Source organism: Thunnus albacares, chromosome 9, assembly GCF_914725855.1.
Source record: "Thunnus albacares chromosome 9, fThuAlb1.1, whole genome shotgun sequence".
NCBI lineage: Eukaryota > Metazoa > Chordata > Actinopteri > Scombriformes > Scombridae > Thunnus > Thunnus albacares.
In genome coordinates this window covers 33,425,329-33,439,272 of record NC_058114.1, presented here as the reverse complement: position 1 = coordinate 33,439,272, position 13,944 = coordinate 33,425,329, and the positions used below count along the sequence as shown (strand labels likewise).

Sequence of the window (13,944 nt, the reverse complement as noted above, 5' to 3'; positions counted from 1 at the left end):
CCCCTCCTTTGAGAATGGCTGGGACATACCGCACAGTCAGATACTGGGGTGGCATCTGGAAACGGCTTGCAACGAGGTTTGGTGAGGAGGCTGCCCTGATGGAGAGATGACATGAGGTGGGACTAGGCAGACACACAGACACACAGACAGATGGACAGGTAGGAGAATGGAAGACTGAGGGAATACCACAATCATAAATTGGAAAATGGTTTCTAAAAGCCTCTCCATACTACACAAATCCCATGAGACACACAATAGAGCTGTGTGCTCAGAAGTCAATATAAGAAATTAATGTCTGTTGTGAGCAAATATCACCAGATTTACGGTAGTTTATGTGTAAAACATCAATGCCTGTATATATTTAAATGTTTCTGCTACATTAACGTAGTGGTGGTGACAGGAGAGTCCAACTGTGCATAGTACTGTCTTATTTATCAGTATTTACCAGGAGACTGTCACAGCAGAGGCCTAATTGCTTTCTTTCCTGCACCATTAATTTGCTGCAGTAAGCTAAAGATAAAGCCACTGTTGATACTAACATTACACATCCTGCATGTGAAGGCAGAGGAGGGCCTTTAAGTTTGAAGCAATCACAAAAATGTTGACAACGCCAGTGACTTTAGCTAAAGCTTGACTCATTGCTCAGTCATGGTCATTTTTCCACTCCACATTTATTTCTCAGTTCTAAACACTGCATGGATGAAACAGATCACCATCACTTCTCTGACAAAGCATGATGTGAAGGAGAGTAGGTCCAGAAAACAACAGGGACTGACAACAATGAACTTCTTCTACTGTGGTAAATAAAGAAAAGAGTCCATCTGTGCTGTGTGGTTTAGGACATCGGTTCTGAGGTGGAAAGAAGAAAAATATGGATCCACACATATGTAAATAGTTAAATGCAGGACAGAAGTGTTTTACAATTTGGTCAAACATTTAAACGTGTGAGGTGATGTAATGAAGATGAGCAGTGTCTCCTCTTTCATGTACCTGTCCTGTGGACATACAGAGGGCAACTACTGCAGAAAAGGCTGATCACAGTATCTGTTTAAAAGACTACCTTGTATTTGTGACTTCCCTTCCTCTCTGCCTTCTGCTTGTGTAACTGGTTTGGCTTCTTGGCTCAGGAACCAATTAAATAGGCAAAGTTGGAGAGGACATCAGGAAACTATCTGTACCTGAGTAGTTTAGCCTAGGCTTCATCGTTAATCTCTTTCTCTTCTCTTCCTCCCAGGCTTTCGAGAAACCAGTTCAGTTCAGGTTTTGTGTTTTGTTTGCATGCATCACACACACTGCATTCATTACTGACCTAACTAACTCACATAGTTATCACTGCTGGAAACCTGTTGTATCTATTAGGATTATTTTTCTTCTTCTTGTGCCCTAAAAGTATCTGGGTCTCAGAAATTGTAACAGCTACAGTTCTAAAGCTTGGCAGATAGGTTGGAAACTCACCCACTTCTCTGACAAAAAACAAAAAAGCAAAAAAAACAAAACAGCAAACAAAAAAACCCAAACTAAAATATATATATAATATGCATAATATAAATATATATATATATATACACACACACACAACAAACTTTATGTTTTAGCCTACAACTTTGAACTGTAAGTGCCGTAAGTCAAAATGATTTCCTGGATGCTGTGGGTCCAGAGGAATATATCCATATAAGCCACTCCCATTTGTTCCTTGATAGAATTTCTGCCATTTTGAATTAGGACAAAACTGTTTTTTTCGTTACTCCTCCTACAAATTTTGACCAATCAGCATCAAATTTGGAGGATTTTCAGGTTTTTGATATTCCACATGCTTTTGAAATTACATATTTTTAAACCTGTGTCTTTAAGTTCAATTTTACATAAACACTCATAAATCAAAATTGGCTGCGCAGTCCTGGGATATTCTGCCACTAGGGGGCACCACAAATACAAAAGTTTATATCTCATGATTAGCTATGCTGATTTGATTGAAATTTTTTCCACATGTTCTACTGTCATGTACAATTCATTGTATAAAGTTCGGTCATGACTGGTGAAAAGGGGGGTGGTTTCTTATAAGCATTTTCATCAATATTGCAGTCAAAACTTCCAAAAATCATTTAAATTTCACCATATGTCCTACAGAGCTGACATTTTTTCAACACAAAAGTTTGTCTCACTGCAACCTATAATCAGTTCAGAAATCTGAACAAAATCAGTTAACATCTATATCTCCACAAGTCTTCATTCATGTGCTACCATGATTGACATTCCGCAGTGACATTCTGTGTCTGACTGTAATTAGTACTGTATGCACATCATTTCCTATTTCGCCAAATGTTTGATCAAACTTAACCAAAATATTTGACAACACACCTGAAACCAGCAGAATGATGTGTGATTTTTTTCAAATGTTGTATGCATTTTACATTTAAAAAGACAAAAATATCCATTTTGCACATGTCATGTCATTGTGTCAAGTTGTGAGAAGGTGTGTGGAAACCATGTCTCCCCAGTGGCGCAGTCACTAAGTCACCTTCTCTGTGGATACAAAGCCCAGGATTACAATACCCAGGTGGCCAAGTCCTACTTGCCAACAATGTAGCAATTCATGCATGTGGTATGTTTTCAAGTGCTTACTGAGGTCATATTAAGTTGAAGGTTGCCTAGTGTGACCTTGTGAAAATTTCCTCTTGCTATTATTTTTCTCTGCTAAAAGACCTAGAAACATCAAAATTGGCAGGTGGATTGCAAATTCCACCCACTACTCAGGCATAAATAATGACACATACTGACCTCAAGGTGATGCTGTAATAATCAAGTTTATGTTTTCGCAATGATCTCCGAAATGGTTTGGCCTAGAGTCATCTGCATCGGGTGTTCTGCAAATTTTTACGATTTTTTCTCAATTTTCTCAAAATCCTATTTTCAACATCTCATCAGAAACCACTGGGCTAATCGTCTCTAAACATAGTCAGATCATCTACAGACTTCACTGATCTTAAGTTGTTAAAGAAATCTTGATACATCAATCTGTTTCAATTAATCAAGCCAATCAATTTTTACAAAAACAGCAATAAATGTAGTCATGTGAAATGTGTCTTCACTGAAGATCATAAGCTACATCGAATGTTTTTGAAAGTAGATTTATAAACCTCAACAGAGCATCAGCATATGGTGACGACCACAATGAATTATTTTTAAAAAACAAGAGTTTTGCTTCTTGTCAATTAAATTAGAAACAAGCATCCAAATGCTCACAATCTGCTTGGACCTCGATCATTGCCTCTTGTGGCTGTCTGACTCTGAGCCAGTTTGTGATAAATGGGGGCTCATCCAAACTTTTTGGTACAGTTAAAGCCTAACATCAGTGTGACAAATAGAGGCTTGTTCTTTGGTAAACTTAACTGTTACACCATTATACCAGTAGTTGCTGTGCTACATAGACACTCCTCATCTACATCCATCAATTTCTGGGAGACTCTTCTATTACATTATGCATTCAGTGACAAGAAAATAGAGGTCAAAACTTTCAGTGGCCCCGTTTACACCTGGCATTAACATGTGTCTCCACATGCGTCTTGAGTGACCACTTGTGATTAGATCTCACTTCCCCGCTCTACACTTATCTTACTGTATATAACAAATATAAAGTTATATGCAGCGATCTCCCCACAGCTGCATCTCTCCATTGGGAGCGCATTTACACACAAGGCACAGCAGCAGTGTAACTTCATTGATAATTTAAATCTCCCAACATGCCGACAGGATCAGTCAGGATCTAATGTTAATGAATGTTCTGTGTTCTTCTACACATCCAATAGGTCAGCTGTTACACACACAGTCCAGGTTGAAACTGTTTGGAGTAAAGCAGCTGTCCTGATAAATCCTGAGCTCATTATGTCGAGCAGCATAGCAAAACTAAAAAACTCTAGTTATCAACTTGACAGGAAAGAGGAAACTATCCGGCAACGTTTAGCTTCTGAGATATTTTTTTTAGACAAACAAGCAAAAAACATTATTTTCTTGTTTTGGTTTAATTTCTGTTCCAATCACCGATTTGAGGACAAAAATGGGCTCTGAGCTCCTCATACCAAAACTCATTTCATCCACTCCAATATGTTGATAGCTGATTGTTTTACTAACATTTATATTTATGCTGTCATTTCATCATCATATTGTAAATTGTATTGTTGACCCATAAATGAATTAGTATTATTTAATTACTGAACTGCTACATATTGTTTCATATGGCACACGAGAGCATTGATAGCATGTGAACTGTGGGCAAAGCAAAGATGTCCACATTAGGGCGATTGAGGATTACTGGCAACAGCATCCAATTAAAACTCCCACTCTAACATGGCCTCTGACTTGGATACATGGAAAACAGATAAACACTAACTGCAATTATAAATCCCTCTCTCACATACGTATATCTCTGGGTTTCAGAAAGACAATTCAATTTGTTTGTAAGACAATTCATTTAATTCACTGTTTATTTAGGCCTAATTAGTCCATTTGCAGACTTTTTCAGGATATTTAAGGACCTGTGGCATCCTCAGCTTACACAACAGCTGAAATAAATGCATTCTTCCTTCCCTTCTCACCACTTAAACCCTTTGCCATCAGGTTGTGCATAAAGCCATTGACACTTTTATGATAGTCGACCTCTTATATCACTTTGTAGACATTCTGACAACACTACAGGGAAAGAAACACCATGACATCTTTGAAGACATCTCTCTCTCTGTCACATCAAAGTACACTGGTCCTCAAATCTGAAAATGGATCAGTCACAAGTGGGAGAGATGGCAAACAGTGAGTGATGTTCACCTGATATAGAACCAGGACTGAAAGCAAGACAACTAACCTGTGGGGTGTTGGCAGATGGGATTTGAGTTATGACTGAAAAGCCTGAGCTCCTTCAAAAATGCATAGTCAGAGATGTGAGAAATTGCATTTCTGTTTATGCACAGAACACAAAAATTGCAGTTTAACATATAGAACACAGTAGTGTTGAACTTTGTGCGAGCTCTCTTTAAACATACTAATATATTTGAAGGTAAATAAAATTGGGAAGATGGTGGGAATAACAAAGTCGGTCTGGTTCTGGCCTGGTTTGTTTTGTATTCAGCTCGAGCTCATTTTGAATAAGCTCCTGTTGTGTTGGTGAAAGTGGCACCATGAAAGTAATCTGTGCATCTTCACAAAATAGATGCGCTAGAAAATTGATGATCTGCTCTCACAGTTGCTTGGTGAACTACTGTAGCTTTTTATATACAGATATCTTTATAAAAACAGTACATATTATACATAAATTGTATGTATATGTTGTTCTGTTAATAAAACACTAGTCAGTCTGGAACATGCTAGCACGAGTCAGTTATGATAGCCCTTCGAGCTAGCTAGTTAGATTAGTTGTTAATGGGACAATAAGGTCACAAAGTTTATTCGAGACACATTTGTACCATCCACTTCTGTCTCATAACCATCTTAAAATCATGTCTCCTCTGTGGAGCAGTTTATACACCAACAGAGGAGAGTTAAGTAAGAGTGGATGGTGCAACACAGTTAAGAGGCTACAATAGCTTCTTCACTTTTGAATAGCTCTCCATTCTCTCAAAGGTCAGCCCTGTCAAGACGATTCGCTGTTGGTCAATAGCGCGAATTTGCATGTTAAAGTTTACTAAAGTTGAACTTGACATGAAAAATTTGCATGGATTTACTTTTCCCTCAAAAGTGAATCCAGTAATTTATGTGATTCCTTTGACATGAACAGATTTCACTGTGAATTTTCACAGTTTAAAATGCTGTGACCTGGCTTCTATGGTCAAAAATAAGCCAAGTATACAAGTTTCTTCTCCTTGCACTGCAAACATTTCACAAAAGGTCATGTCAGCGTTCTCTCAACACTAATTAGTTGAATGACTATCAATCATCAGGGGAGACAACTAGGGAAAAGATCTGTTCTAGACCTTTGTCTCAGTGTGAGTGTTTTAAAACTCAGTGTCCAAACCAGAACATAAAGATAGGAAAATTTAAGAAATAACATGGGAGCAATTAATTATCCATGATCAACGAAAACTGATGACTACTCTGATGGCTGAACAACATAAACAACACCTATTTTGTTATAAATGAATGATTTTATGCTTCCTATACCTTTAATATACATATATACAGAACACAAAATTCCACTGTCTGGAGACATGAATACAGTGTTCTGTTTCTGTACCGATGCCCATAAAAAAAAACGTTACTTTATCATTTTTTAACATTATCTTTCCAAGTAAAAGTGAAACAGAACTCTCAGAGACCAGGCAGCTTTGCATGTTTGTCTTCTTTTTTTTTCCTGCTGCAGTACATCTCTGGGAATGCACGGCATGAAACAGTTCGGATTGGAAAACCCAATGAAGTTTGAAAAGTGACATGGTGTGAATAACACCCTGGATAGTGAAAGTACTGAAGCAAAGTTATTTTCTTTCCAGATGAAGAATCACTCTTGGAGGGTATCAGGATTTCAACTTCACAGGCGGTTACATTTTGAAAGGGCCTCAACCGAAAACAAAAAATACCTCCAGGCACTGGAGTGGGTATACACCCAGGTCCAAGAACACAGTCTTACAGTTTTATGCCAGTATATACATAGATTTTGAGGTCAACAAATCGTTGAAAATTAAGGTGAGGAAATACCTAATTCATTATAATTTTATATTTATCACACACTTTCAGGACCTGGATGAATTATCATGCTACATCTGTTATTTTTATCATATATTAATGATTTGCACTATTTCCTCCTGTTTGAGTGATATTTGCTAAAAACTACAGTGTCCAGCTATTTAAGAAAATTACTGACCCTTCTAAAAAATGAAACTATATATTTGTGTGCCATTTTTAAAGATTTATATCTTAGTTCCAACTACTACCCATGGACTTGGGGCTGAGAGTCACAGACAGACTAGGAAGTCAGAAAGTATGGAGAGGCGAACTAATATATTGTTGTTTTTGATATTTTTACGGGATTTGTTGACAGTAAGGAAAATATAGAACAACACCAGCCTTTTCCTTTGATAACTGTAGTTACTATGAGGAAAAAAGCTCCACCACGACAGACAAAGACAAGAGCACCAAACTTCATCGACAGAAACCCAAAGACAGACATCACACACTATTATTCAATACTGTTTGACTGATCAGTAATCTCTGGAAAGTTCAGTGTAAAAACACCACATCATTGATCATTAACAAAGACCTAGACCAAAACAAACCCACAGGAATGATATCACAGCACTGATGACAGAGACAAAATAAACCAACACTACAGCAATGACTGCTTAGAGCAGATTCTATACTATAACTTACTATGAGTTTTGACATTTGTTAGAAATTTATTTCTATGCACCTCTTATCCTGACCAGCATCTGTCAGGGACTGTCTTTTCTTTTTGGCTGCACTTTGATAGTGTCAAAGTATCTTGCTATAAGAAAAGTCTAGTCCTGAAATAAAAAAAGAACCCCTTCCAGGGCCCCTGGAAGTGTCTGGACCCTACTTTGTGAAAGCACAAGTACAAAAGGAGATCAGTACACCTGTCCACCCACATGCAAGATAGAGACATTTAAATCATTCTATATTTCATTTCCTGTAACATTATTGTGTGGACTCTCTCTTATCCTTTCACATTCTTTTATCCTCTCTTTCATGCTGTCAGTCCCTACAAAACCCCACAGAAGAAAAAGGCATGACTTAGAGTTCTGTATCCACACAGCAGTGCAGACCTCTGTCAGGCATTTACCTGGGAGTTGACTGTCTGGCCCATGGGGATTCGGGAACACTCCAGTGCATACTGCTTCACACAGAAGTAACACCCCTGGGAGAGAGGAAGCAGTTGGATGGTTATTTAACAAACAAATCATTATTACTGTGTGGTTGGCCCATAAATAAAGCTGTCCATGGGGAAGATGGTACAGTGAGTGGAGAAGGTTTACTATGATTGTTCAAGCAGGGTAGCTGCAGGTTTCATAGATGCAATTTTAAGACCTTTTAAATGGAAATTCAGACCAATTTTATGACCTAAACCCCATCTGAACAAACATTCTGTTAAAAGGTCAAAAGAGTTTATTTCCCACTCATCATACAGCAGCTAATTAATGTTCTAACAGTGAACAGACAACAAGAATCTGACTGTAATGTTTTTCTTGGAATAATAAGGTTGCATATATATATATATATATATATATATATATGTATATATATATGTGTGTGTGTGTGTGTGTGTGTGTGTGTGTGTGTGTGTGTGTGTGTGTGTTTGTGTGTCTATGTGTGTTTGTGTGTGTGTTGACCACCTAACAATCTGAATTCTACATTGCAGGTGTCCAGTGGTTACCCTTAATTTTCGTGCAACATGAAAATCAAATAATAGAGTGTTGAAACTTGCCTGAGGTAGGAAATCCATCACAGTGACATTTGCTCCACCACCGCTTAAGCAGTTTGTTACAATCTGTAGTGCTGGCTCAAGGTCAAAAGTAGCCTCTAATAGAAGGGACTGTTATATTCAACATGACTTTGTAAATTTCAATCAAAATTTCTTTTTCAGTCAGGGGATTTAACAGTCAGACACTAACTGAAGATGTTCTAGATATTGTATCTAGTTTGAAAATGAGCCAAACTATACTGCTTACATTGGCCAGTGTTAAAGACTGGACTCGTACTATGAAACGGTTTGAAAAAGTCTGATTCTGTTGGACTGGATTTGAATTATGCTTCAGATTATTACATTATGGTGGTTAGTTGACAAGTAATGTTGTCTGTTGCAATCCATGTACAGTGTACTGTCCCTGTTAAATAATATGCTTTGTTACTTACTGTCACATTGTGCTACACTTTAAACCACTTTTAAGACCGTTGACCATTTTGAAAGGATGTGTTAAGTTGGCTTTGATACAAACACTGACACCAGCAGCTGTTTGGAACGTAGAAGGTCAATATAAAAATCTGTGGTATACTTCAGAAAAGTGTTTTTATGTAATGAGCATTGTGATATGTGAGTGTGCTTCATGATCCTAAACCTACCTGAAAAGCCAGCTCCATCAACACGATGCCCCCTGGCAGTGCCCTCTGCAGGTGATATGCTGTGGTGCCAGATGCTGTAGTCTGCAAAGTTCATTTACAGAACAATCTTACAATTACAGTTTGTCTGGTATACTGTAGGTGTGTGAAGGCAGATGCAGCTGCTTTTGAACTCAGGATGCTGACATTTTTTGCTGTTCTTTAATTTCTTTAAAGAGAAAGTAGACCTTAGGCCACTTTTGTGAGTGGTAAAGTTGTTATCTGTGTTCCACAAAGAACAAAGAACTTCTACTCCAAGCCTCTACTCTCTGATGTTAGCAGCAATGAAAAGGTTACCACTGCCTGACAAAAAAATACACTGTGTTTCTTGACTGCCCTACAAGGCAATGAGCACAGAAGTCTTACTTCAGTAACACCACACCAAACACATTCAAACTGCAACATTTTATTCAGTATTATAAATCCTGTTTACTGGGAAATTGCAGAGTGGACAGAAACATGCCGGTTTCCAGTGCATGCGGTCAAATAAAGACAAGTTATCAGTGCATCTATGATTTCCTGCTTTTGGCTTTGACTCTCATCAACCTTCAGTCTGTACAGTCTGCCTCACCTCCATTTAAAACACATGCTTGTGGCAGTACTGCTGCTCTGCTTCTAAAGAGGACGGGTTCACAATTCTTAAAGTCCGTCTTAAAACAACAGTCAGGTGTCCAAATGAACTTTGAAACCTGTTTTTCTTGCTGTAATCATTCCTCCTGTTCATACTGACCATTAGAAGATCCCTTCATAATGCACTTACAATTAAGTGATGGTGGACAAAATCCACAGTCCTCCTTCTGTGCAAAAATGTATTTAAAAGTTTATCTGGAACTAATATGAAGCTTCAGCGTCCAAATGAGTCAAATCAAGTTACAGCCTTTTTAGTACAAATTTCCCTCTTTTTGTTATTATACTTCAACCACAGCTCAACAGGGAAACACTGTGTGAGGAAACACAAAGAGGCAATTTTAGACTAAAAAGACTAACTTTTGAAGATATCCTCTAACTCAGACGATTGAAGCCTCATATGAGCTTCAGATAAACTTTTAAATGCATTTTTCCACAAAACGGGGACATTAGAAGTGCATTAGGAATTGATCTCTTAAAGGATATCTTCTTTTCAAGTGTGTCTTAAATCAACAGTCAGGTGTCCATGTGAACAATGAAGGAGGTTTTCCTCTCTGTAATCATTCCTCTTGGTTATTATACCGGCTATTAAAAGATCCCCTTCAAATGTGCTTTCAATATAATTTCAGCTTGTAGAAAATATATTCAGAATAAAACATTTCAGGGAACAAAGGAAGGGTTGTAGCACAGTTTTTTGTCAACAGTTAGAATTTAGTTTGAACCAGACATTTTAAATTTATTAGGGCCATTGTTAAGTTCACACAGGCTGGCTCAATCTCCAGTAGTGTTTATGTGTGTGTGTTTCGAGAAAAACTTGCATCTTCAGGGTGAACACTAACCTTAGGGCTGTCCTCGCTCTTCTGCTTCACATAAGAAAAAGACATCCTCCCTTCTGATGACATGGAGCTCAGCATGGCAGCACGAGCCCGGGCGATGCTGTAAGAGATGGGGGGGGATGGGGTGGAGAGCAAGGGTCAGTCAGGTCTGAGCTCAAGGGCTGCTGGACCACCAACACGGTGTAGCCAACCCGCAAGACAAAACACAGAGTGAGTCACACATTCTGAGCCTAAAAAGTGACAGGCAAGCAGGACAGGCATCTGCCCCGCATCTGCTCCGGCTACATCAGCCATGGGGCGGCAGCGCTCCGAGGTCGGAGGTCAGAAGAGGATCAACACACATATGATGACTAATGCTCATATTGAAGGAAGAGATGAGACTAAAGCACTGGAATAGAAGCAGAAATAGAGATATAGGTTGTACTTCAGCCTGATGTGGGCAGAGGAAACCACCATAACTGATTATAACATATGACAACACAGAAGAGAAACAACTGACAAAAAGAAACAGCGGTCACAACTTTTCTTGGAGATACAGACCTGCGAGCTGGGGACTGAGGCCGGACCTGGACCAGAATGAAGCCCATGCTCTGCAGGTACTGCACGTACTGCTGGAGGAAAGTGCCGGAAATCTCAAGCAGCCAGGGTTCCTCCTTCAGCCGGCTGGGCAGCATGTCAGCTGAGTCTGTGCTGTAGCTCCGGTCCCGACCTGACGCTGTGGAGTCACTGGAGCGATGTCGTTTCTGGCACACACACAAATCACAATTTCATTTACACAACAGTTTGAGTTTGTGTCTACCCCAAGCGATGGAGGACTTTTATCTCAACAGGCGGACTGGTGCGGCAATAGCAGTGGTGCAGATATTGTCATGGTGAATTTGAGCTCTTGATTTATGAGTCAATATACACACTAACCTATGGTCTAGACTGTATATCTATGGTCATGACTGAGGAAGAGGGCGTCTGGGTTACTCTGCTGCTGACATGACGCACAACCAGATCAACAGCAGAAAATTGATGGATGGGTACATTCCAATGATTTTCATTGTTGAAGGATAGGTTGAGAATTTTTGAAGTGTGACTTAAAACAACAGTCAGGTGTCCATATGAACAGTGAAAGAGGTTTTCCTCACTGTAATCATTCCTCCTGTTCATACTGGATATTAAAAGATCCTTCAAATGTGCTTTCAATGTAAATGATGGAGCCAAAATCCACAGTGTGTCCATACAGTCATTTCAAAGTTGATGTGAAGCTTATATGAGTCTTCATCAGTCTGTGTTAGTCATATCAAGTGGATATCTGACACATTTACAGTCTTTTTAGCATCAAATTCCCTCTTTGTGTTTCCTCCTTCCTGTGGTGGAAGTATAGTAACAAAAAGAGGGACTTTGGCACTAAAAAGACTAACGTTGAAAGATATCTACTTGAGCTTCATATTAGCTTCAGATTAACATTTAAATACATTTTTACACAGAACGAGGACTGTGGATTTTGTCCACCATCACTTACATTACAGAAAAAACCTATTTCAGTGTTCATTTGGGCACCTGACTTGTTGTTTTAAGACAGACTTGAAAAATTGTGAACCCATCCTTTAAGACTACATGAGGATATAATTGTCAGATAAAGTATCCCCCTATCATCACTTGAAATCATAAAGTGGGGTTTAAACAGATAAGGAGCTAATCTCAATTAAGTGTGCAACTATCTCAAATTGTATTGAACTTTTGTACATACAGTGCAGAAAGTGAAAAGTAGAAAGTATGTCAATATATACTACTGTGGCAAACGTAATCTTGAAACAGAAGAACCCAAGACACAAGCTCATCTTCCTGTAACTGTCCTTTTGAGTGAGACGGCAGGTGTACCTTCACTGGAGGCTGGATTATCAGCTCCTCTTGGATCTGCTTGCGGAAGATAGGGTCAAAGAGGAGAGGGGTGGCGCAGTAGTGGACCAGCCTGGATGAATGCTTCAGGGTCTCCAAATCTGCCAGCTGTTGGTGAAGGTACAGAGGGGAGTGGGAGGATGGTGAAACACATGACTATAAGAACTTTGTGTTCAGCTCACATCTGATAGATAATTAAGTGGAAAGCCCGCGCCAAGCTGTGCTTCATCCTGTGGCATGGAAATCAGTCTGAAACCAAGTGCCAGTGGAAATGGCTGCTAGCACCTGCTGGATCCAGGTAAGACTGCAGACCCCTTCTAGATGTGCTTGAGTCAGAGTGCTGTGTGGGTGTCTGTTGAAATATCAAATTCATAAATTTAATGCCACCATGTAACCTCTCTTGAGATGTGGCTGTGGCAGACAGAAACCTTTTTAATTAGCCCGGATATTCCCCACTTTGAAACAAGGCAATACTAAATGATTTCCCTGAGGAGTGAACTGTAATTGTAGCTTCTCAAAGCCATAAAGTAGTGAGAGGCACCAATCCCTCAGGTTCTGTCAAGTCCTATTAGCTGTATTTGATGTTATGCTACGTTCACAGTACAGGAATTTAATGCTCAATTCCGACTTGCTGGTCAGATCCAATTTGTCGTTAGATTGTTCACATCATGTCTTTTAAAATGTCCAATGCCATTTTGTCAAATCTTTGAATTGACCCATGAGCAAAAGTACAATTCCATGCCAAATTTCAATACCTTTGGTGTTCATGCGTGACCATAACATTGTAATGAAACTGAAATGATTAAATATATATGTTGCTATCATGTGCTGCAAGTACAAAGGCTGATATCTGGCGTTTGCATAAAATACATTTTAGTGTTAAGTGTTATAAAAGTGAACCAGTGGCCGGATACATGCTTAAAGGAGGGATTGTCACCTTATTGTTACCTTACTCCTCACTCAACCCTGACAAACAGTGTTTAAAAGCACATGCACAATCTCACTTTTTAACAGTGAACTCCAAAATGTTTCACAGAAGAGGCCAGGATGATGACTGTTGTCAAAATTAGGATATCGTATTGTGGCTTGTTTGTTCAGGGGTTTATTTGAACACTCTCATGCTTAACTGTGTTGGTGTTGTAGCCACATTCTCCTCTGTCCTTCTTTAGCAATATCTTTTTATTATTGCAAACAGTTCAGTTACAGTACTTTGTATTTTTCTTGCAATGAAGCAACATTCCAGATAACTCCCTGTTGCTCTGCTCAACAGCTCCAGAACACGTCTTCATCTTTCCTCAAGCTGAGTCATAAAAATGACAGTAAAGTGAGTGAAGCAGTAGTTGTAATCTGAAATGAATGAGTTTGCTTTTGTCTTGCATTAAACTGGTCAAATTAGAATGGATATGTCAGACTTAATGTGATCTGTTCACATTGTTGATAAAAACACTGAAGTCAAATATCAGATCCACTTTCTCCTGCAATGTGGAAATAGCATTCAACT

At 38.9% G+C, this 13,944-nt stretch overlaps 1 protein-coding gene across 9 annotated transcripts in view; it reads right to left on the bottom strand.

Moving 5' to 3' along the window:
• The window catches only part of szt2 (SZT2 subunit of KICSTOR complex), a 112,395-nt gene that overhangs the window by 17,145 nt on the left and 81,306 nt on the right, over positions 1-13,944 (bottom strand). For 7 of the 9 annotated variants that reach the window (XM_044361657.1, XM_044361659.1, XM_044361656.1 and 4 more), the window contains 6 exons: positions 12,426-12,551; positions 11,097-11,299; positions 10,560-10,656; positions 9,058-9,138; positions 7,781-7,855; positions 30-95 (listed from right to left, as the gene is read on the bottom strand). In XM_044361657.1, the coding sequence (XP_044217592.1) occupies positions 30-95; positions 7,781-7,855; positions 9,058-9,138; positions 10,560-10,656; positions 11,097-11,299; positions 12,426-12,551 (648 nt within the window). The remainder of the gene's footprint in view (positions 1-29; positions 96-7,780; positions 7,856-9,057; positions 9,139-10,559; positions 10,657-11,096; positions 11,300-12,425; positions 12,552-13,944) is intronic. The other 2 variants (XM_044361661.1, XM_044361663.1) reach the window with 1 other exon arrangement.